Here is a 25,162-nt window from a genome sequence, read left to right as displayed (position 1 = left end):
CTGAAAACAATGCTGAAATCTGCTGTTACTGGTGCTGCTCGATCATATACCATGTTATAAGCCCACCATGACTTCAGCCTTCACCTGCAGGAATTCACTATGTTTCTGTATACGTGCGGGAAGTATATTTTTTCTTACTCCCCCCTGCCTGCAGCATCATGGAGTAACAAAATCAGAGCTTAGATGTCAAATATCAACGCTGTATATTTACATTGTAATCAATTTTGCATAGATTTCGCTAACTGAACTTTAAATTGTCATCCTCCTAGCAGCTATGATCTAGGAACAGCGGAGCACATGATTATCATCGTGTTGTTGGTTCAATTCAAGGCTGCTGTAAAAGATGTGGTGAACAGCCAGTCCTCCATAGCTTTACTTAGCAAGGCATCAAACCGTCATTCTTGCTTTCCATCTGGTTCAGGGATTTCGAATTAGCGACACTTCACCCCCCAACATGTTAGAATTCAAGACACCTCTGATTTTTATGCTTCGCTTTTAGATGGAAAACCCACAAGTGGCGGCGATGCCAGCTGGTTCCATGGTCTGTTCGTCAAGACAGTCCTGGGGCTCAAGAGATCTGTGGGCCGGGCATGCAGGTTCGGGGTGAGGACAACCACAGACACACACACACACACACACACACACACACACACACACACACACTACACACACACACACACACACACACACACACACACACACACACACACACACACACACACACACACTACACAAACATTCGCATCATATTTTCCTCCCTAAATAAACACATTAGATAAACAGAGCACTGATCAGATACTTCAATCTAAATGCTAAATGCTGATTTTAGTTTCTTTTTAAAGGAATAGTTTGGGTATTGTTGTAGGAGAAACTCATTGCTAGTCTATGAATTTCCTGCAGTAGATGACTGTCAGCTCTCTCTGTCTGTGGAGTGGCAGCACGCAGCGGCAGCAGAAAGCAGGAAGCAGGAAGCAGGGCACTGTGAAGCTGGAACTGTATGAGCAGCAAGAAATATTTTAGCCACCTAAAATAAGTCCCATCGAAAATATATATATATATATATATATATATATATATATATATATATATATATACATATGTCTCTTTGCATGTATGCTATGTTTTTTTTAAATTATTTTTTATTTTTTTACATTTTTGGTGCTTTACATTGAAAACAACAAGAATGTGGATGTTATATGGCTAAGGGAGTGCCAAAGGAATAGGCTGTTTGACAAATATAACAAACAAACAAACAAATACATTTTTGGTGGGACTTATTTAAGGTGGCATTCCAAGTCTTATAACACACAATGTACTGTTGTTTTAAGATGACTTGCCTTATGACTTGGCCTTGGAGTGGGAATTCAGGCAGATAGCTGACTTGTTATCAGTGCACACACTCAGACTCCCATTAAAGTCTGAGAGAAAGAGAAATTATCTGATTCCAATGATGAGCATCCTGCATCTTGAGAGGCTCTTGTCATTATGGTACCATTACCTGTAACATTATACTCTGAGCTGGAGAGACATAATTCAATACAAGCCTCTTACTATTCACCCACTCAGTCAATACTTGCAGAAGGCCAAAGCCATCTTACTTGCCTTTTCTCTACTGTGTGTGTGTGTGAGTTTGTTTATGTGTATGGTAGTAAATGTTGTTGGAATAAGAGGGTGACTGAGGGTGACATTTTTAGCATATTACTACGGGGAAGATTTACTAAGAGACTATTTACGACATCTAACTAGTCAATGGTATTAACCACACTGATATTTGAGGGTAAAATAATTGATTCACCTATTATATTCACATATGAGATTCGTATCACCTATGATTCACAATCTATTAAGAATGGTCAAAATGTATTTTCTAAGTGTTAATTGGTAGCGTAATGTTGATAGAACAAAATTGGGTAGTGTAGCACCCAGACACCCAGCCACAGAGTTATCTTGAAGTTCATATTCAAACAAGGCCCAAGCTGCATTATAATCTTGTGGCATGGCATCGGATACTTCTGTATCTTTTGCCAGATAGCAGCACGGTGCAAAGACTGTAGGGGTCATCTTTGAGTATTCTATGAGCTCTGTGCAGACATCTCACTTCATCAATGTCACTGATGCTCTGTAGACGATGTTCTGGCCAGTTTCAACCACCCACTGTGAAGCCATCCTGCTCTGGGCCATGCACAAACCATGCCAGCTTGTGATGTTTCCAGTCAGGATGCTTTCTTTTGCTCCTATGTAAAATTTGACCAAAATCTTGCCACCGAATTTAGCTTTTCTACATAATGACCAAAGTTCTCACTGATGGAAATTCCAAGGGACGTATATCTGTTCACCTGCTCCACCTCAGCTCCATGTACACAGGGCTGTGTGTTTTTGCCTCCTTTATTCTAAATCAACAATCAGCTTCTTGGTCTTGCTGATACTGAGCAGTAGATTGTTCTCTCCTCCTGATATCAACTCTCATTGTTGTTTATAATGCAGCCAATGATGGTGGTGTTGTCCTCATACTTCAGTAGTAGGGGGAGGGGGCTGAGCAGACAGCCCTGGAGTGGGTCCGATGTTGAACACTATCATAGAGAAGCTGTGACTGCCAATCTAAACCTTCTTAATCTCACCCAGTTTGTGATCAGCTTCATGGCTGAGATTGTGTTGAATGCTGAGCTGAAGTCAACAAACAGCATCCTGTTGTAGTTCATGTAATTCTCCAGGTGTGTAAAGAGTGCGTGGAGGGCAGTAGATATGGCATCCTCTGTTAGTTCTGAAAGCATACTGGTCAGCGAGAGTAACATGGTGGTAGTCATTAAGTACAGAAATGATGATGGCTGTTTTGTCTTAATTTAAAATTTGACATACAGATGTCTAACAGGACAGAATGGTGAAGTTGTGACATCATGATATCCTGCAAAAATGTTCTGGCCAGCAGCAACTTGACATGTGAGCAGAGGCATCCCAGATAGCAAAATTTACCAGACATCTTCACTGGTCCCAAGTATAAGATGACCAGACACCGTCATCTGGCCAACATACTGCTATGGCTTGCCACAAGCAGCATAGAATCACCAGTTTTCAGCCAAATGTGAACCAAATCATTCTGTCTGGCGTGGGCCGGATCTGGGCATGCGGTAATACCAGTATACTGCTGCTCTAGTCTACGTCTTACACGTGGCTTGCAATGTGTAGTGCTGGACTGCTACTGCTAATACTCACTTACCAGCTTACACTACATTACGTTGAGAGATGAAGTCAACCAACATCATGAATCTAGGCTGTATTTATATTGGAACATACAACTTTTTTATCATCAGACCAGTTTTTGGATAGTACTAAGTGTGCCAGAATGGAGTGTCAGACGGTACAATCTACCATGGACACATGGATGACTATTCTACTCATGCACATATTGAAAATGACCCACCAAATGTCTCCATCCTCATAAAAACTCAATTTGCTTCTTTCCACTATAGCTGTTTCATGTCGGAAGCAGGATGGTGGGCAGGCAGACATTGAGACTTGTCTTAAGATTGCCAGGTACATGCCGCCTATCACACAGCCCTGCCAGCTACCCTGCCAGGAAGACTGTCAACTCAGCACTTGGTCCAAGTTCTCCCCCTGCATAGCTGATTGTGTGGGCGTCAGGACCCGCAAGAGGATGCTAATTGGTGAGTGACAGACTTTAATTTGTACGCAATGTCCAGACTGCCTTTGGAGTAAGATGCATTAAAGGGTGTGGAAAAACTGATTAGGAGATTTCACATTTTAAATAAGTTGACTTAGAGGGTTCAAAACTGTTCTTCAATTGGTTGTGAATGCTCGAAGCAACAGATTCACTCCATTGAAACATCAACTATTCATCTCAATTGGGGTCGATGCTTATCTTATTGAAATCATTCATAATTTATATTATGATTTAGAGATATTTTATGTTTTCCGGACATTTTTCCTCATTCAAGTAGATGGATGGAATGTTAAAAAAATCCCACATTTAACATTTTATCACAGAATTGTTCTTCAAAAGCAAACTACTCACCCAGATAGAAACTCCATTTAAACTTTGAAATATTCCACAATTTGTCAAGAAAGCTGATTATTATTCAAGATATCATTCATCTTTCAAATCTCATGAAAACCTTTCAAAATATTCAACTCTCTTTGAAGCTTAGTCATATCTTAGTTATAATGTAAGTCAATTAGAAATTACTTCAAGCCCACCAATTGTCAAACTCCTCTCACGCCATTCAAACTTTCAAACATTCAAATAGACTAGGACATTCTCACATCAATTACATTTTTTCATGACATTCTTACATACTATAGTCACAGTTCAAAAACTGGCTCAACACCAACCGTTATATATAATTCCCATTGAAGTAGGAGGAAAATGTTTGGAGGCTGGCCAACACATCCACAACAGCTCCACTAGCCACATTTTTGACAATAAACATACCATCACGCCATCACCATGGCAACCGATAACAATTGGGCCAATAAAGAGACATATTTGCTAAGTTTAAGTGCAGTTTAAAACACAGTGGCATACACACGGATAACCACACACACACACACAGCCAAATATGCATGCATAAGCCTGCACACATGACCAAATAGACACACACACACACAAAAAAAATATTTAAATATTTGCATTTTCTCAATCTTTGATATATTATGAGATTCATTCAATTTTTCAGTCCGATTCGGAGTATTCTACTCATTCTCACTGGTACATCTTGTCATACTCCATCAGCTGCTTCTTGACACAAATACACAGCAGCATTGCAGTTTGGCTCGCAGGTTATAGTATATTTTCATCCTTAGTCCAACTATTAGGACACTTCATAATCTTTAGACAAGACTTCAAAAAAAATAAAGCCACCCATTCAGTTTGGTATTAGCTTTTCAGTAAACCCTAAATTATTTCACATCTTCATATTCTCTGGTAGATATTCAAATTATGAAAGCCAGCAATGCACATTTAGCATCAGCTTTTCAATTAACTTTAAAACATTTCACATTTTTCATATATTCTTGCCATTATTCAAAGATTTTACAGCGCCAGCTTCTCAACAGCCAGCATTCACAATCACTGATTCTTCAGAAAATGACTTCTCTAGTTTCATCTAAACAGAAAGCTGCAAATCAGAGTGACTTCGACTGAGCAGCTCTTGAGCAGCCTCAGTGTATCAGCTGAGGGTTCCATGATACGGCTAAATTTTTATCAATTACATTTAATATGTTTGTTTTTTTTTCAGGGAAGAGCAAAAAGCGGGACCAGTGTAAAAACAACCAGGTGTATCCCTTGAGTGAGACGCAGTATTGCCCATGTAACAAATACAACGCCCAGCCTCTGGGCAACTGGTCTGACTGTGTTCTCCCTGAGGGTGGCCGCATGGAAGGTCAACTGGGCATGAGGGTCCAAGGTGACATCAAGGAGTGTGGCCAAGGTTATCGTTACCAGGCCACGGTATGCTATGACCAGGACAACCGCATAGTGGAGACCTCTCGCTGTAATAGCCATGGTGAGATTCCTATTTTTAAGTGACCCACCATCTTTTCTTATGTTTTAGAAACAGCTACAGTAATCCAAAACACTGATTTAAGATCAGGAAGTTTACCTCAAAATGCTGACAGTTAATTAACGTCCATTGGTAAATTTAAACCAAAAACTAAGGAAATCCTGTTTCATTGAATATAATTTTTCCATCATAAATGCTTGAAATAAACACCTACATGTATTGCATATAGAGGCAAAATGGAAATAGCAGGGATCATTGACCATCTGAATGCCAACACCTGGTGAATATCACTTTGTCTAACCCACTTTTCCTGTTTCAAGTGAGATTATGTGACTTTTTGAAGAACAAATGAAACATTTTCCTCTTGAAAATTGAAAATTAATTTCAGTTGAATCAAACACTCCAGAGAATAGACAAGATTCCCATAAAAAACTAAATTAAAAAAACGGTAGGTATTCCACATGAGCCAATTGTTCTGTTCATTCTCGAGGCCGGCCTTACTGTGCAAGGGGCACCAAGTCACAGGACAGCTGTCAATCAAAGGCAGCTGCTAGATTCCCTCAGAGAAATGAACAATTATTTTGGACAGGATTCATAAAAGATCATCATAAATTGAGGTTATTTTGTCATTGAAATGTTATCAAATTGAAGTAAATTAGCATAATACAATAAGCTGGTGATGCAAATTATTTTTATTTTTAGAAAAAAGTATATATAATAACATCAATAATTGGAGGAATACATAACTAAATCAAATCGAGTCAATTCACTTTAATTGATTTATACGGCCCAAAATTGCAACCATATTGCCGCAATGGGCTTTACAATCTGTACAGTGAACGACATCCACTGTCCTTAGAACCTCGATTCGAGTGAGGAAAAACTTGCCATGTTGATGGAGAAAAAAAAAGCCCTTTTAACAGGGTTTTAAAAAAAAAAAAAAAAGCTAACTGTACTCTGGCAAACACCCAGTGGATATAAATGGTTACTTAGTGGGTGATAGGGGTCACACATCACATAGGCATAAATTCCGATGGGGATAGGTCAACCCCCATGCTCGGAAAAATGTGTGCCCCTATATTGCTGTAAATACAACCCCCAGTGTTTGCAGTCGCAATGTAGCTTTCCCAAGCTGGCAGGATGACAGAGTGTTTCTTCAACAGAGTTACAGCACTAACACTCCAAAGCTGACATTAGATTTTTGCCACTGCAGATTTACATTTTCTGATGAGTTTAAAAGACTGGTTTATCAAACCTCATATGTACGTAATGTACTTAGAGACCCTCTGCTGCTGACAGACACATTGACACCTCCTATACGACGCACTTTGGGAATGTATAAAAATAAATGTGGAAACACTGGAAATACATCATGGAAACTACATGATTATTTTTCCAATAAACCGAGTATCAGGAACAACAGAGAGAACCCTGCCAATGTAGCCTACTGCTACACTCTCCACAGTCCAGTAGTTAGCAATAATGAACTTGTACGCAGGTTTGCCAAAGGCCATTAAAATTGAAAATAGAACTTGAAAAAGTAACATTTTTTATAACGTTAGCTCTGTTAGCTAAACAGACAGCAGGACTCTTTTGTCCACCTGCTGCAGAAAGCTAACTAGCTCTTCTCTTGCTGAATTAAACATGGATTAGTTGTTAACAAATACAAAATTATCAGGGTATGAATAGGTTGGGTCACCCTTCTAAAGAGTTGACTGTGAATTTTTGTATATGAACAAGTCATGTTTTTCTTCGGTCTCGCACTGAGTAGCTAGGTAGCCGCTGTAAATAGTGCTGACACAGCACTACAGATAGAAAAAAGATAGCATTAGACTGTAATCAGCTTTCTTCTCATTAGTAAACTCGCTAAGCAACAGTTATACATAAGATGCACATACTTTTAACCCAGACAAGATCTCTGTTCATCCTAAAAAAAACCTTATCATATGTATCTTTTTTGTAGGGCTCATATGGGCTGTTTTGGAAGGCACTAACAAACAACCTATTTTAGTACAGCTATGAAGATTTAATGCATCTTCAAATGTGGAATTCAAATGAGACAGACCCTGAAATGGGTCAAGGTAGGAAACCACCTATTCACCCCACTGTTATCTTATTTTAGGCTTTATTGCAGTAGAGAATTATTCAAGCGAACATTAACTTGCTGGAATAAGCAAAGTAAGCAATGACTGATGAACAAGTCATCCTGTACAAATACTTAGGATCAATCAACCTTACAGGCTGATCATAATTGCTCCAGCTGAGGGTCTCTTATCAATGTGTCTTTTTATCACATCTCCTGTGCAGATTCTACAATCTGTCAGACAGATCTGGGCATCTGTTTGCTGCCAGCAGTCCAAATCTGTCAGGCCTCTTTGCAGTGAACTGTATTAACATTCCCCAGTATATTCCAGTAAAGGGAGAAAAGGGTATTAAGAATTCGAAGTGCTGTTGTATTCTGCATCTTTATGAAGGTAGATTTGTGTCTTTATTATTCAATCAAAAAAAAAGGTTGCTTCAATCAAAATATATATTTTCGATAAAAAAACCTTCACTTTAATCAAAAAAACCCTTTTCAATCAAAGAAAAAAAGTGTTTGAATGCAAAAATATAGTTGAGACTCAAAAAAAATGCATTTGAACACTGTTTTTCTTTGATTGAAAATGTTTTCTTTGATAGAAGTGAAGGTTTTTTGTTTGAAGCAACTTTTTTGATTGAAGTAATGTTGTTTTTTGTTTGGGCCATATTATGGGTAGGACATTTGTGTCTTTATAATTCAATCAAAAAGAAGTTGCTTCAAACAAAAAAAAATATTTTCAATAAAAAAATTCACTTCAATCAAAAAAAAAAAAATTCAATCATAGAAAAAAGTTTTGGAATGCAAAAAAATATTTGAGACTCAAAAAATTGCATTTGAAATCTTTTTTTTGGATTGAAAATGTTTTCTTTGATTGAAGTAATCTTTTTTACGGAAGCCCTAAACGGCCATGCATTCATATATTTTATTTCCTCCGTTTTCCCGTGATAACGAGTTAATTTCCTCTGTTTTCCTGAGATAACGGGATAATTTTCTCGAGATCTCGTGATAACGGAACTTTGTTTTCCCGAGATAACGAGTTAATTTCCTCCGTTTTCTCGAAATAACGGGATAGTTTTCTTGTGATAACGAAACTTTGTTTCCCCGAGATAACACAACTTCGGACAAACCGTAAGAGCTTGTACCCTTTATCAGCCAGGTGCACAGTAAATCATTTCATCACGTTCAGCAAAAATCATGCAGGCACACTTCAAACACGCACACACACGATTCACAGGAACGCAGATGTTTCTAGGTTCACAGCGAGACGCTTTCAAAATAAAAGTCCCGCATTTAGTGTCTAATATAATTACTGTAATGAAATAATAACCTAGCTTCAAAGAATATCAGTTAACTAAATGAAAACAAGATGTTCTTATTAACAATTCACATTAAAGGTAATTTACAGTCGTTACACTGTAACTCATTCACACACACAGATACACACACACACCTTATTATCTCGTTATCTCGGGAAAACGGAGGAAATTATCTCGTTATCACGGGAAAACGGAGGAAGTATGAATGCATGGCCGTTTAGGGCTTCTGTACTTTTTTGTGTTAGGACATTTGTGTCTTAATTATTCAATCCCAAAAAAGTTGCTTCAATCCAAAAAAATATTTTCAATCAAAGAAAAAACTCAAATGCAAAAATAAAATTAACCCCCACCCCCAAAAAAAAAAAAAAAAATCATTTGAAGTGTTGTTGTTTTTTATTGAAAATATATTTTGCGATTTGAAGTGAATTTTTTTTTGAATGAAGTGAAAAACGTTTTGAAGTCGTTTTTTTTTTTTTGATTGAATTATTTTGACACAAACATCCCGCAGTGGGCGGGTGCTTCCCCATTGGTCTGACATGTTTGAGTGACAAGTGTCTACACCAACTACGTCTTTCTGACAAGCAAGTCATGGTCGCCAGCAAGCCAGGGAGCAGTGGTGGAGTTGTTGGTAAGTAAATAAAACAGTATTAAAATGATTGGTGTCATGTTATTAGCCTACTCTGTTTGATATTTCGATTAAACATAAAGCTTGCTAACTTAGTTCATGTTGACTAATTTGTGTGATGGTGTTAGATATCTAACACCGTCATATTGTCATACCGTCAGTGGATATAATACATCCACGGGGACGTTCCGTATTTTCATCATAACGATTTCGTTCCGTACGGGACGGCATATGTATGTCCCGCTCTCAAAATGAAAGCATCTGCCTCTGCGTCTGTGAGCGTTTACTGCCTGTATGTATGATGGTGGGGAGACCACTACCCGTGAGCGAGAGAGAGAGCGGGATAGTCAATTAGCTGTAATCCTGTGGGCTGTGTGAGAAGAGCTCTGCATGACCTGTTGCTGCTAAACAGGCAGCGCTGCGGGCAACAGTTGGCCTGTGGACTGTTGTTTGACCACTAATGACGTTACTTATTATAACATAACATAGCACTAGCACATAGCAAGCCTCTGTACTTAAGCGAAATAAACAATTTATTCAGTGTGCAGGGCCATCGGCTAACGTTATCAGCTAGCCGTTAGCGCACCCTGCTAGCCTGCCTGACAATATGACGGCATTAGATATCTAACACCATCACACAAATTAGTCAACGTGAACTAAGTTAACAAGCTTTATGTTTAATTGAAATATCAAACAGAGTAGGCTAATAACATGACACCAATCATTTTAATACTGTTTTCCAGTGGTGTAGTGGTCCCTGGAGAAGTGGGTATACTCTCAATTTTTGTCCTTTTTTAATGCAGCCAAGAAAAACGCCCTGTTAGAAACAGTGACATGTAAGACTACTCTATTTAGTTTGCCCAAAACTCCATAAGTAGTATTTGCTCATTGTCACATAATCTCTGCTGCTTGAACTCAGGGAGGAAGGATTATGAAATTACTAAACCAATACTGGCCCACAGACTAGTGAGAGACAACCAGGCATTTTGTGTGAACTATTCCTTATTCCTTAGCTCTCCTTTGTCCTGACTCCTGGACTTCCCTTCCTCATAAACATCCTATATAAAGAACTCAACGTTAATAATCCTGAACATGGAAGTGTTGAAATAGCCTATTTGATGTAAACTCAGAACAAACCTCTACAGCCTTGATTTTGATTAGGAAACATTCCTTTCTTTTGTTGTTCTTTTATCTGCTTTTTATTAATTATTTTACATATATTTTGTTGTTCTAATCTGTTTTAACTAATCTTTCATCCTAGCCTTTACTGTACTTTATATTATTTAATTCCTCTTATTATTTAAGATTTTAATAGTTTCATTGCATTTCATTGTCTTCATTTATATTCTTTTCTAGTTTCTTCATTGAAAAGAAGGTTTTAAGCTCCAGCAAATAGCTTTAAGTTACGTAAATGAACACCTACATGGCATTAATGCAAGAATATGAATGTACTATTATAAACTTGAATTAGTGCATTAGATTGAATGCTAGCTTTCTGTTTCCCTCCTGTCACATAACTCCACGTACATGACAACTTGACTTGAAAAAGAAGTCAATCTTCTGCTACCTCTTCCTTTTTGGCATTCCTCACAAAAAGAATAATGATCATGTTGAATAATGTCAAAATCAGTGGGTGTCTCTAGAAAACTGTCAGTTACCATTAACTTTACCTGGCTTGCTTAATATTAGCTGACATGCCACAAAGCAAGACATAGTTTATTTATTTACAGACAAGATTCCACATTATTAACTAGTTAAATAGCCGTTTCATATACTGCATGAAAAGTGGGATTTTCATCAGTAAATGGCACTGTAGATTGTTGTGGAAGTTCAGGTTTACGACTGCACACGGCAATTTGCAGGCAACTGAAAACTGCCGTGAATTGCAGAAAATTGACGCGGGCCTTGCTTGGCAGTTGTCCCCCCATGACCCCCCTCCCCCTGATTCCATGGGAGGCTTTGACATGTAAATGAAAATGCTGTGAGCTATACAAATGCAAATCAGGGTAGCAGGGGGAGTTTTACCCCAGGTGACCTTTTTCTAAAAGGTAATAACTTAATTTTAGGAAAATCTCTGGTATAAATAGATCAGGCTCAGTATGATTATAGACCCTTAAATCTGAGCTTGAACTGATTTATTTAATGAAAGTATGCTAGATGAATTACTGTGTATGTCATTAGCAATGGCCAATGTTATGTAAAAAAGGTACACAAAATTATTTATTTATTTTTTCTCTCAAGTTAACAAGTTATGTTTGTGTGTATATGTACATATACATTTATAATGACCCAGGGTGACCAATAGTGACAGATCACGAGTGAATTTTCTTGTTTAAAAGTAGTGGTTTCATCCAATACTGACTGAGGACATTCAAGCCAGGCCATACATCCTCTGGCCAGGTGTGGTTTCGCTGTCATTCATATGCTAATTGGAGCCATTCGCACCTCCGCGATCTCCACATACGTCATGGTTAGTTTCCGTCAATATGTGGCACAGACGAACGCGACGTTCACAGGCTGTAAATTGTCGTTAACTGCCGAAAATTAGGGAGATTTCCGGGCATTTACGGGGACGAAAATCCCACTTTCATGTAGTGATACCTGTGCTCTGCTCGCTGTCTGCGGCAGCGAGTGACGGCAGTTCTCAGGCGGCTGGGACTACTGGGTTTGGTCAAATGGCCTCGACGCAGCGCAGTCATGGAGGCACGCGACTGAGAGAGCTCCGAATTTTTAACACCTAAAGATTGATTTGTAGGTTATACCAACTATAAGCTTCATCTCTAAGCAACATCAAGATTTAATCTGAGAGTTGGAGACAGATAATCTCAATTTTTAGCGAAGGCAAGCATCCAAAAGGAGAGGGAAGGGAAGAAGAAAAAAGAAAGAAAATCTCTCTGCCAGCGTTAATTAACTTGCTGAGTGACAACACCTGGGACGCCGAGAGCCACCATCATGGCTGGGAGAAGAGTAAAAGATAGAGGAAGATTTCGCACAGTCAAGGTGGACAGAAACCTCTTCACTAAACTAAGTAGTAATACTTTTACGGTTGGGGCAGAGATGGAAGTCAGTCATATGCCCACATAGCAAAATTGGTCTGGCCCAGCTCTGGCCCACATAAGGCACTTGCACTCGGCCGACATACCGCAAAGAATGACGGCCCCCCAGTGGCCCGGATATGGTTTGCCAGAGCTGGCTCACACATGGGCCAGCTCTGGGCCAACTGCAAACACACACAGTTGGTCCAGAACTGGCCCATGTGTAAGCCAGCTCTGGCAAACCAGATCTGGGCCACTGGGGGGCCGTCATTCTTTGCGGTATGTCACCCGAATGCAAGTGCCTCAGTTGGTCCAGAGCTGGCCCATGTGTAAGCCAGCTCTGGCAAATCAGATCCGGGCCACTGGGGGGCCGTCATTCTTTGCGGTATGTCACCCGAATGCAAGTGCCTTAGTTGGTCCAGAGCTGGCCCATGTGTAAGCCAGCTCTGGCAAACCAGATCTGGGCCACTGGGGGGCCGTCATTCTTTGCGGTATGTCACCCGAATGCAAGTGCCTCAGTTGGTCCAGAGCTGGCCCATGTGTAAGCCAGCTCTGGCAAACCAGATCCGGACCACTGGGGGGCCGTCATTCTTTGCGGTATGTCACCCGAATGCAAGTGCCTCAGTTGGTCCAGAGCTGGCCCATGTGTAAGCCAGCTCTGGCAAACCAGATCCGAGCCACTGGGGGGCCGTCATTCTTTGCGGTATGTCACCCGAATGCAAGTGCCTCAGTTGGTCCAGAGCTGGCCCATGTGTGAGCCAGCTCTGGCTAACCAGATCTGGGCCACTGGGGGGCCGTCATTCTTTGCAGTATGTCACCCAAGTGCAAGTACCTCAACTGGCCCAGAGCTGGCCTATGTGTGAGCCAGCTCTGGCTAACCAGATCTGGGCCACTGGGGGGGCGTCATTCTTTGCAGTATGTCAGCCAAGTGCAAGTGCCCCATGTGGACCAGAGCTGGGCCAGACGTCAGTCTAATCCATGCTGCATCTGGCCCGGATTAAAAAACAACAGAGGTACAATTATACAAATGACTTTATTTTCACAGCTAATTTCCAAAATACATTTCCAATATTGAATAATCAATGCAAAGTGTTATCAGATAAGTGCAATATGCATCGGAACATTCAGTACTTTTTTCACAATTCAAAAAGCGGCAACATTTTAACACTGAAAAGTTGTATAGCTGGCAGTATATGACTGCAGCCATGCTGCATTCATGGTAAACACACATCCTTTATAATAAAAGCATAGTATCAGAAATTATAGACTTCAAAATAAAACTCTGAGATTTTTCCATTCACATGTACGACCCACTTGGGTCCTGACCCATCAGTTGAGAGCCACTAGCATAGACTGTTCAAAAACATACAATGCAGCGGAATGTTGCATAATACCTTAACATATACTTACAACATATCTGTCAGCAAACACAACATGTCAAGAGTCTACGGAACATTATTACGAATTTAACATTCACTGCCATATCTTCAGTTTAAAAACCAACACTGAACATTTTAGACAAAACAACTTGGCATAGACTTTCACACCATGCATAGAAACATCACGTCTCCATGTGTTCCACCAGCAGTAGCACCTTACAAAAGGTGAAGAGAGTTCAGATCAAAAGTCTAAAATGCATTACGCATGAGAGCTTCTCTCACTGTCCATCATTCTCATTTACTCACTTCCTCCGCTGTTCCCATCAGGTGCTTTCTGCAACCATTTTGTAATCCTGGTCTCGATTTCTTGGTCTGTGGCATCAGAAGTCAGACATACACATACAAACACACAAATTAATGAATATCACAGTACAGTTCACAAGTGACACATCTGATGACTAGCCAATAAATATGATTGGCACTACATCCCAACAGCCATCAGTGTGTTTGGCCATTAACATGCCCCCCCCCCATGCATTGAATGGAAAAGAAATTCATGAAACTATTTAACAGTTTTTTTACTTTATTTAAATTTTGTGATGACGATTGCAATCACATTGCTGCAATTTAAGTTGTTAGAATACACATATAAAGCACTAGGGATGTTCCTGATTAAACGACTGGTCATGTAAATGTTTCAAACATCGCTTGTCGTCACCAGAAATAGTGTAATCTAGTGTAAAAGGTGGCAGCGAGTCCGGCAGTATCTCGACATAGAAAATGAAAATAAGGATGTAGCCTGTGTCAGAGTAAACTGGCATACCGGTATAAGTGCTCGACTGGAGCAATGCATAACCACATTCAGTACCCACATCACACACACATTCACATCAGCCTGCTTGCAGATCTTGCCAAACAAATTTCTACAACATCCCCCCTCAGAGAAGAAAATAACAGCTGCACCCCCCCAAATAATTATTATTGCTATCATTACTGTTAATATTTTTGCTGTTGCTATACGTCATGTTTCATGCATTGTCAGACATTGGGATGGCATTTAGCTCGGCAGCAGCAGCCTGTCCATCATCACTGAACACAACTGAACTCCGTTTTTAAATGAGGAGCTGTTTGATAGATACCATTGATCCCACTGTTCAACAACCAAATGCTGATATAGTTGGCACTTAGTGGCACACATTAATGAACTGAACTATGTTAATGAAATGTGTCAATCTTCTCTGACCACTGACATGCTGTGTGGCTACCGTTAGCAGTGCTAGCAGCAGCCTGCTCTCCGTGCAGGATAACATCCACATCTGATGATTTTCCAACTTTTACTAAATCATTAATAATTAGATGCTAAAATCATAACATTCCATCCATTTCTACATAGGCACTCTTTAAAAAAAAAGAAAAAAATAATTAAAATACCACTGAGCCATCAGCTATTCTGGATTGCACAACCTCATCTCAAACAGGCTGGGCTTTGAAACAGTTTTCTTTACCTTGTAGGCCTTGATTAGCTCCTCTTGTTTTTCACCAAGATAGAGAATGAGGCCTCTGATCACATCCTCTCTTCTGGACTCAATGCTGTTGTGCTATAAAAAAAGAAAGGAGATCATGCTAAGTACAAACATCAGAATGCTAATATATAACTAACTATTTAACTGCAATAAGTACATGCCTCATTTACCATGTCACAGGTCTCATCAAGTTTCTTCCCAACAGCTTAGAGGCTCAACAGCCTGGGTGTGTATTGGTCCAACTTCCCCAGTAATGTGAACTGTAGTGGCTTTAGTGTGATCCTCCATAATTCATCCTTGATCTGCAAAAGAGGTCAGAAGTGAGATGGAGAAACATCTTGAGATACAGAAAAAAAGAACAACAGAGACACAGAGCAACAAAAACAGAACAGAGTCATGCATTTTATTCTGACAGCCTCATCATTTGCTGCATTTTAGACTGGGCTGTCACGACTTTTTTTTCAGTGAAAGACCAGAATCTCTGCCCCCAAAAATTACTTTTTGTCTGGTCCATAAACTGAAATAATCTAACATGTGTCCACTTTCCCCACAACAATTGTTTTTGCATACCTTCACCAGTGTGCTTGACACGATAAATCATCTGATAAGCACACAATGACATAGTAACTGACCACTAAAGAGATCGTCTATGCAGCACGCATCTCACTCTGCCCCCTGTACAGTGGGCTCTCTATTTGAGAACTCGGCGCGGTGTATCACCTGCAGCGTGGCTCGCTCTGCGCTCTGCCCTCTGCTGCGGTTCATGGCTAACAAGCAGACCTAACTTAACAACCTAGATGTAGGCTAAGTTACCTGCTAGTTAGCAGCCACCGCTGCGACCAAAAACCGGCCACACAAACCCAAACACACACGGCCGACTTACAGCTAACACTCCTCGCTAACGGGGTTAGCTAACGGCTAACCCCGTTAGCGAGGGGTAGCCCCGTACACCGGGGTGTTAGCCGTTAGCGAGGGGTGTTCGCGGCACCAGGCGCCCCTCGCTAACGGCTACTGCCTCGCTAACGGTGTTAGCCATTAACGGTTAGCCGTTAGTGAGGAGTTACCGAGGGGCGCCGTGTGTCGCGAACACCCCTGGCTAACGGCTACCCCCCCCCGGTGTTAGCCGATAGAGAGGGATTCTGCACAGTGCCATAGATAGAAATGCATACTAACGTTAGTTTACTCTATCACTCTGGTTCTGCATGCAGCCATAAACCGGCACCCAGCGCTGTCTGATTAACGTAATGTGAAAGAAAAAACACATCCATGCTTACTTTAAATTATAGTCACTTGCAAACGTCAGGTTCAAATTACATTTGAAGCAAGTATTTTAAAACTTGCTAACATTTGTTTCAAGTTACACAGAAGTCTGTTGAGGCCACTGTTGTTAATTACAAATTACATCAAGTGCCTCCAGTTATTTTACTTATTTCTACAACAATGTACAACCTGAAAGATTGTAGTAAGTAACCAACTATATCAATAACATTAACTAAATTCTTACCTTAACAGTTCAGTCTCCCATTTTTCAAATTTCTCCTTCTGTCTTTGCTCAGGCGTTTGGCGCGAATACCCAGAATGCACCACAGGGGGGGGAGGGCAGTCGGAGTAAATACAAAGTGTAGAAGATTTGTTGATCCGCTTACATACAGCTTGTTAGGGAAAACAATCAAAACTACTTGTGTTTTGAACAAATGTAGAATAATTCACAACTTGATATATTCATGTCTAGAGACAAACTTTGTTTTGTATTGTTATTATCACAGGATTAATTATGTTACAATTATTTATTTTTAGATTGACTTGTTTCAGTGTATAGAAACGCCTGTAGGAACCAATAAGACTTATGTGGGAACCATTAAGACTCCTATAGAAGACTCCTGTAGGAACCATTAGACTCCCGTAGGAAACGTTAGTAGGGACCGTTGAAGTCCTGTAGATTTGTGTAGGAGATATTAGAACCTTAGAAAAACAAACCAAACCATTAGGACAACATAAGTAGCCATTAGAAACCATTAGAAACCACCAGGAACCATTAGAAACCAATAGAATATGCCTAATGGTTTGTCTGACTTTTTTCAGCAGGGTACATATCTGGGCCACATACAACTAACCACAAATAGCCCACATTTGGCATGCCATTACATAAACGGTGCCATCATTGCCAGACCTGGCCCACATCTGGCTAACATTCTATTTACCAGGTCAGAAATAGGCCAAAAGTGCCGGCTTGATGCCAGATCTGGCCCAGACCTGTCTGTTACAGATCTGGGCCACATACACCTAACCACAATTGGCCCACATTTGGCATGCCATTACATAAACATTGCCATCATTGCCAGACCTGGCCCACATCTGGCTAACATACTATTTACCAGGTCAGAAATAGACCAAAAGTGCCGGCTTGATGCCAGATCTGGCCCAGACCTGTCTGTTACAAATCTGGGCCACATACACCTGACCACAATTGGCCCACATTTGGCATGCCATTTCATAAACAGTGCCATCACTGCCAAACCTGGCCCAGACCTGTCTGTTACAGATCTGGGCCACATACACCTAACCACGATTGGCCCACATTTGGCATGCCATATCATAAACGGTGCCATCACTGCCAGACCTGGCCCAAATCTGGCTAACATACTATTTGCCATGCCAGATGTAGGCCAGAGGTGCCGGCTTGATGCCGGATCTGGCCCGGACCCGCTTGCTATGTGGGTGGATTTACATTTATATGCACGCCCTCAAAACCCTGAATGTGTGCCGTTACCTGACTCCATGCTGAACACTCCTGAATCGAAGAAAGTGAGATCTGAACCAACTCTGGCTGAGGTACAGGACACGATCATAAAGCTGCTGAAAAAAAAAAGATGAAAGAGCTGATGGTCTGGAAAAGAAAGCAGAAGGCCTGGAGAAGTTGATTCAACACAACGCAGCAAGTATCGACGCCTTGAAGGAAAACGCAGAGTTTCTCTTCAAAGAAATTCAGGATATGAAAAGAGATGTAACCACTGTGAGGAAGATAACTACTGACCACGACAAAAGGATCTCTGAGTTGGAGGACGAGGTGAACGATGCTGAATGTTACCACAGGCGCTGGAACTTAAGACTCTACGGACTTCCAGAACAATAGAGAGAAGACGTCAAGCAGCGGGTGATGGACATCTGCCGGGCAATTGCTCCAGAGCTTGGGTATCTTCTTCATCTCCACATAGACATCAGCCACAGGGTGGGAAGAAGAACTGAAGATAAAGTACGACCAGTCATCACATGTTTTACTTCTAGAGCAACCAGAGAGATGGTTTGGAAAAGCACCAAGAACGCGGACTATCTCACATCCAGGAAAATCCGATTCGGAGAGGACTTGACATCGAGGGACAAAGAGACTAGAAACAAACTGTGGCACATTTGGCACTGTCCCACATTGAGACAGCAGGCAAAGAGGGAAAGAAGGCTTTCTTCAGGGGGGCAAAAGCCATAATCGATGGGAAGGAACTGCGATATGATGGATGACAGCAAGTAAGAGAAGACTTGTCATAAATTATCAGGTATAACATTAAAGTAGGCCGTTAAAGTAGGTGTTAAGAAAAAAAGAAATGTCTGTCTTTTTTCTTTTTCTTTATTTCTCTCTCGGAATGTGTGTGTGTGAGCAACACAGAGGAAAGCTGTCTTTCTTTTCTGTAAAAAATTTAAAGCTGATTTTTATTTGTTACAAGAGACCCATGCTTTAGTGACTGATTATAAATTTTGGAAGCAGCAATGGGCAGAGGACATCTGGATGTCTTATGGCAGCAACAATTCAGCAGGTGTAGCCATTCTAAAAGGGAAGTTTAAAGGTAAAGTTTTGAAAAATAAAATTCATGTGTTTGGAAGGTGGATTGTTCTGGCTGTGAAATTTATGGACACCATTTTTGTATTGAGTAATATTTATGGTACAAATAACACTGATCTCAGTTAATTTTGATAACAAAAGATCAGGATAAACGGATTCGAACAGGTTATTGGAAATTAAATAACACTCTCTTAGAAGATAAAACATTTCTAAGCATTGCAAAGTTAACTATTAATGAAAACTGGAGAAAGGCTAAAGCACTGAACTCCTTTGGAGAGCAATGGGAATTTTTGAAGTATCAAATTAGAAGATTAGCAACCCATAGAGGGAAAGAAATGGCAAAAGACAAGCGGATGATGGAGGATAATATAACAAAAATGATAATTATGATATGTGAAAATCCAGATACAAATCAACAAGATAGAGAAAAGTTGATTACATTACAATTACAACTAGATCAGATCTATGAAGATAAAGCAAGGGGGGCCTTTGTGAGATCTAGAAGAAAATGGATGGAGGAAGGTGAAAAGAACACAAAATATGTTTTCAATTTGGAAAAAAGAAATGGAGGAACCTCCTCAATAATTAAATTAAATATCAATGGCCAGATTACAGACAACGCCAGGGAAATATCTAATTTTGTTAAGAATTTTTATGAAAACCTGTACAAAAAAAAAGTTAATTTATGTGACTCGTTCTCATTTTTCAGTTCTATAGATGGGGATGTAAAACGAATAGATGAAGAACAGAAAAGTGTGTGTGTGATCAGGATATTACTCAAGAAGAAATCAATCTATGTATTTCTAACTTAAAGGATAATAAGTCCCCTGGGAACGATGGTTTAACTAGTGAGTTTTATAAAATTTTCAGAGAAGAGATTTCAGAATTTTTGCTCAGTGTTTACAAGGAAGCTTTGTCTATGGGAAGATTACCACCATCTATGTCTCAAGGCCTCATTACATTAATCCCCAAACCTGGGAAATATCCAGTGTGTATTGAAAATTGGAGGCCAATTACTTTAATTAATAATTATATTAAGTTATTATCACTTATTTTTGCTCAAAGGCTTAAACCTTGTCTTCAAACAATTATTGATGACTGCCAGTCTGGATTTATGAGTGGTAGACATATAAGTAACAATGTTCGTCTAATTCTGGATTTAATTGACTACCATGAAGTTATTGATGACAACAGCCTTATACTATTCATAGATTACTATAAAGCCTTTGATACCATAGAACATTCTTTCTTGTTTAATACCTTGGACTTTTTTGGTTTTGGCTCTTATTTTAAATCTGCAATTCAGACATTATATAAAAGGTGCAGCAGTTCAGTGAAGTTGTTAAATGGAACCACCCGTAGCTTCAATATAGAGAGCGGGATTAAACAAGGGGACCCTATTGCACCCTTTTTATTTCTACTAATCATGCAAACTATGGCACTTCACATTAATAAAGATTATTTTAGAGGCATTCAACTTTCAGAAAGTCAATTGAAATGTCAATTAGCAGATGATACTATTTTTTTAAAAAATGAAAAGGAGGTAAATAAGACAATTGACTGTCTCGACGCATTCTCTCTGGTGTCAGGTTTGAAGATTAATATTAAGAAGTGTGAGCTTTTTGCTTTAAAAGACAGACCGAATAACCGAATAACGGAAATAGAAGGTATTTGTGTTAAAGATGTTATATCATATCTGGGCATTAAGATATGCAAGAATCAAGAAAAAAGGGTTGACTTGAATTGTAATCCACTGATTGAAATTTTTTTTTAAAAAGTATGATATGTGGCTATTAAGAGATTTGTCAATCAGTGGACGAATCTTGTTATCTAAAAGTGAAGGGTTGTCTCGGCTGGTCTATACAGCTATGGTATTGGATGTTCCACCAAAAAAAGTTAAACAGATTGACACGAAAATCTTCAACTTTATATGGAAAAATAAGCCCCACCAATTAAAACGAACAGTGCTGTGCAACTCATACTGTCAAGGGGGTTTAAATGCATTGGACTTTAATTCATCTAACACAATTTTTAAAATAAACTGGTTGAAGTGATATTTGCAGGGAAAAAGTAAATTATGGTATATTATACCAGAACTTATTTTCAAAAAAATCGGGGGGATTGAATTTGTTTTAAATTGTTATTACAGTGTTGATAAACTTCCTGTCAATCTGGCAAGTTTTCACAAACAAGCCTTACTTTCTTGGATGTTAGTCTACAAGCACAATTTTTCACCACACAAGTGTTTGATCTGGAATAATCAAAATATTTGATATAAGAACAAATCTTTGTTTGTCAAGAGATGGTTTGACCAAAATATATTGTTTGTGACACAGTTATTGAATGAAAATGGACATTTATACAACTACACTGAGTTTTTAAAAAAATATGCAATTCCTATTACACCTAAAGAATTTGCCATAATATTTGACGCTATACCTGCGGAACTGTTGTTGTTATTGCGAGGAGATAGTAGACTACAGCTAAATGTACACTTTGAGGCAAATTTAATGTTAGACAGCATAAATTTAACAGACAAAAAAATGCACCAATAAACATATAAGGAACATTTGCCAAGAAATTACAACCCCATCAGCTAAACTACTCTGGAACTCAAAATTTATAGGTATAAACTGGAACTCGGTGTGGACTTCAAGTAGCAGATACTGTGTCACAAACAAGATAAAGGAAGTTTCTTTTAAGATTATACATTCAATTTATCCTGTCAATCAGGCCATCTCAAGATATAAAGATGTTAATGTCAACTGTACATTCTGTGAACAGGAGGAGGAAAATATCTGTCATCTTTTTTTTGAATGTTGTCATACTTATTTGTTTTGGAAGGAACTGGAATATATGTTTGTATCTTTGACAGGCATTAAGCTTAAACAAAAAAAAAAGACATAATTCTCACTAAATATTCCACAGTCAACAGTCAGTGGTATTATAACAAAGTCGAAGTGGTTGGGAACAACAGCAACTCAGTGGTAGGCCACGGAAAATGGCCTACCACTGAGGTAGGCCATTGTGGTAGGCCATGGAAAATGACGGAGCGGGGTCAGTGGATGCTGAGGCGTATAGTGTGCAGAGGTCGCCAACTTTCTGCAGAGTCAATCTACAGACCTCCAAACTTCATGTGGACTTCAAATTAGCTCAAGAACAGTGCTTAGAGAGCTTCATGGAATGGGTTTCCATGGCAAACCTTTGGGTTTCCAAAGGTGTTGCATAGAAAGCTGCATAGAACACCTTTGGGATGAATTAGAGCAGAGACTGAGAGCCAGGCCTTCCCGTCCAACATCAGTGTGACTTCACAAATGCACTTCTGGAAGAATGGTCAAAAATTCCCATAAACACTCCTAAACCTTGTGGAAAGCCTTCCCAGAAGAGTTGAAGCTGTTATAGCTGCAAAGGGTGGACCGACGTCATATTAAACCCTATGGATTAAGAATGGGATGTCACTTGTTCGTGTTCATATGTGAGTCAAGGCAGATGAGCAAATACTTTTGGCAATATAGTGTATTTAAAATATTCAAAAGCATACCATTCATCATAATCTTTATATTTTATTATCTATTATTATTGTTATTATTTGTTATATTTTCCTCAATTTACATAATAAATGCAGCGTCATTCTATACCATTATGGTACAATGTTGCCTACAGGCAACGAACCCCAAAAACTTCCAAAAAAATAATGAAATAAAACAAATTCTTTAGATTATGTTTATTTAGTCTATTTTAAGACATACAAACATTTTCAATTTCAATTTTATTTTTGCATTGGAGTTTTTTCTTTGATTGAAAATATTTTTTTGATTGAAGCAACTTTTTTGGGATTGAATAATTAAGACACAAATGTCCTACCCATAATATGGCCCAAACACAAAAAAGATTACTTCAAAGAAAACATTTTCAATCCAAAAAAAGTGTTCAAATGCAATTTTGTGAGTCTCAAATATTTTTTTGCATTCAAAAACTTTTTTTCTATGATTGAACTTTTTTTTTTTCATTGAAGTGATTTTTTTAATTGAAAATATTTAGACACAAATGTCCTACCCATAATATGGCCCAAACACAAAAAAACATTACTTCAATCAAAAAATTAGTTTCAAACAAAAAACCTTCACGTCAATCAAAGAAAAACAGTGTTCAAATGCATTTTTTTGAGTCTCTATCTATATTTTTGCATTCAAACACTTTTTTTCTTTGATTGAAAAGGTTTTTTTTGATTAAAGTAAAGGTTGTTTTAATTGAAAATATATATTTTGATTGAAGCAACCTTTTTTTTGATTGAATAATAAAGACACAAACCAACCTTCATACATCTTTGTCCTGGGGTCCGTTTCACAAAGCAGGTTTAGTGAAAACTCTGAGTCTGTTAACCCTGAAATGAGGGAAACTCTGAGTTTTCCGTTTCACAAAGGGAGGTAACTCAAACCAGATAAAGAGGGGCAACTCTAGCCTGTTTCACAGAGAGAGGTAACTTAAGCTCTCGGTCAGTTACCATGGTAACATAATCTATGAAACTAACCTGGTCGGGACCAGGTTTTTCTAAACGAACCTTGAGTTTCTCTCTGTCTCCGCCCTCTTTCAGCCACACACGGTATTTGATTTCCTCATTCATTCAGTCAGCAGGCGACTTTTGGCGTAGTATAGTTCTCATTGATCATTGCAAAAATCAGTCAGTAGGCCTACATTAAAAGTTATATTAGGTGGCGACTATTTTCACTACCATGGCATGTCCTTTTGATAATGATCCCGTGGATGAAGGTGCAGCATTACTGCGCAGAGAATTAAATATTCGTCGGGAGATTATTATCAGACCGCGCATAGATGTTCTTGCATTTCCAGACAATTATCTTTTTGAGCGGTACCGCTTCAAGTCACAGTCCATCATTTACATACACAACCTAATCCGTCCTTACATTTCCAACATTACCAGCCGAAGTCATGCTCTCACATCCCAGCAGATATTGTGTGTTGCGCTGCGTTTTTTTTGCAAATGGGAGTTTTTTATACAACGTCGGAGATGCAGAGCACTTGAGCAAGGCAACTGTATCAGAGCGGTCAGAAAAGTGTGCCTCACCCTGAAACGGCTACTACCCATCTTTATCATTTTCAGCTCCTCTGCCTCCGTTAGAGGTGGCGGTGCTGGGCCACCACCCGTTTTACGGGCATCTGCTTTCTTTCTGTTGGCTGAGTAGAAGTCTGTTAGTTTAAATAGGCTTAATTATTTAACAGAACATGATATAGATGAGAAGACATTTATGTGTGTGAAAACAGCATTATGTTGAGGATAAAACAACTGTACAGTCAAACAGCCACTTAATATTTATTTTACAATGTAAAACATGATCAAAATGAGGTACCCCCATGAGATTATGCCGAGGTCTAATGTTTTTATCTTTCATCTTAAGCTGCAGCCAAGTGCGTTGCACCTAAATGAAATAAGTTAATAGGCTACCACTCAAGCAGTTTCCCCCTGTAATATTATTGTGATTGCAAAGGACTACATTTAAATTTACGCATTGACCTGAGCACCAATGTTCTCCCACGCCGTTTCCCTCTCTTTTGCTGCTGCAGCAGTGTTACACTTTCTTCTAAAAATGTGCTCAAACTTACCGTATGAGCACATTAATATTTCCAATTCCAGTGGGGTGAAAAACGTAGCCCTCCTCTTCCCCGTTGCCATGGTGACTCGTCGAATCAGGGCTCCATTGATGCTGTCTTTTTATACTTGTGGTGCACGTGCTTAACTCCAGGTTAAACTACTCAGAGTTGATAAAAACTAACTCAAATCAGCTGTTCTGGAACCGAAAACTCAGGGTTTCTTATCTCAGAGTAGATCAGCAACTC

The 25,162-nt window shown here is 39.3% G+C and overlaps 1 protein-coding gene and 1 long non-coding RNA gene across 5 annotated transcripts in view; one reads left to right on the top strand and one right to left on the bottom strand.

Moving 5' to 3' along the window:
• The window catches only part of thsd7aa (thrombospondin, type I, domain containing 7Aa), a 185,206-nt gene that overhangs the window by 105,351 nt on the left and 54,693 nt on the right, over positions 1–25,162 (top strand). Inside the window, exons 11-13 of the mRNA XM_030411820.1 lie at positions 500–603; positions 3,468–3,662; positions 5,253–5,519. Coding sequence (XP_030267680.1) covers positions 500–603; positions 3,468–3,662; positions 5,253–5,519 — 566 coding nt within the window. The remainder of the gene's footprint in view (positions 1–499; positions 604–3,467; positions 3,663–5,252; positions 5,520–25,162) is intronic.
• On the bottom strand, positions 13,587–17,140 carry LOC115578716 (uncharacterized). 4 transcript variants are annotated; one of them, XR_003983516.1, is made up of 5 exons: positions 16,979–17,043; positions 16,648–16,706; positions 15,645–15,776; positions 15,457–15,549; positions 13,587–14,323 (listed from the first exon to the last, which is right to left on the bottom strand). It is a non-coding gene; the product is annotated as an uncharacterized LOC115578716 (long non-coding RNA). The 4 variants fall into 4 exon arrangements; XR_003983514.1 differs by lacking the exon at positions 16,648–16,706 and having other exon boundaries at positions 16,979–17,140; XR_003983515.1 differs by lacking the exons at positions 16,648–16,706; positions 16,979–17,043 and adding an exon at positions 16,288–16,552.

This window comes from Sparus aurata, chromosome 3, assembly GCF_900880675.1.
Source record: "Sparus aurata chromosome 3, fSpaAur1.1, whole genome shotgun sequence".
In the NCBI taxonomy this organism is placed as follows: Eukaryota; Metazoa; Chordata; class Actinopteri; order Spariformes; family Sparidae; genus Sparus; species Sparus aurata.
Note: the sequence above shows the minus strand (reverse complement) of the source record. Positions and strands in the feature narration are given on the sequence as shown.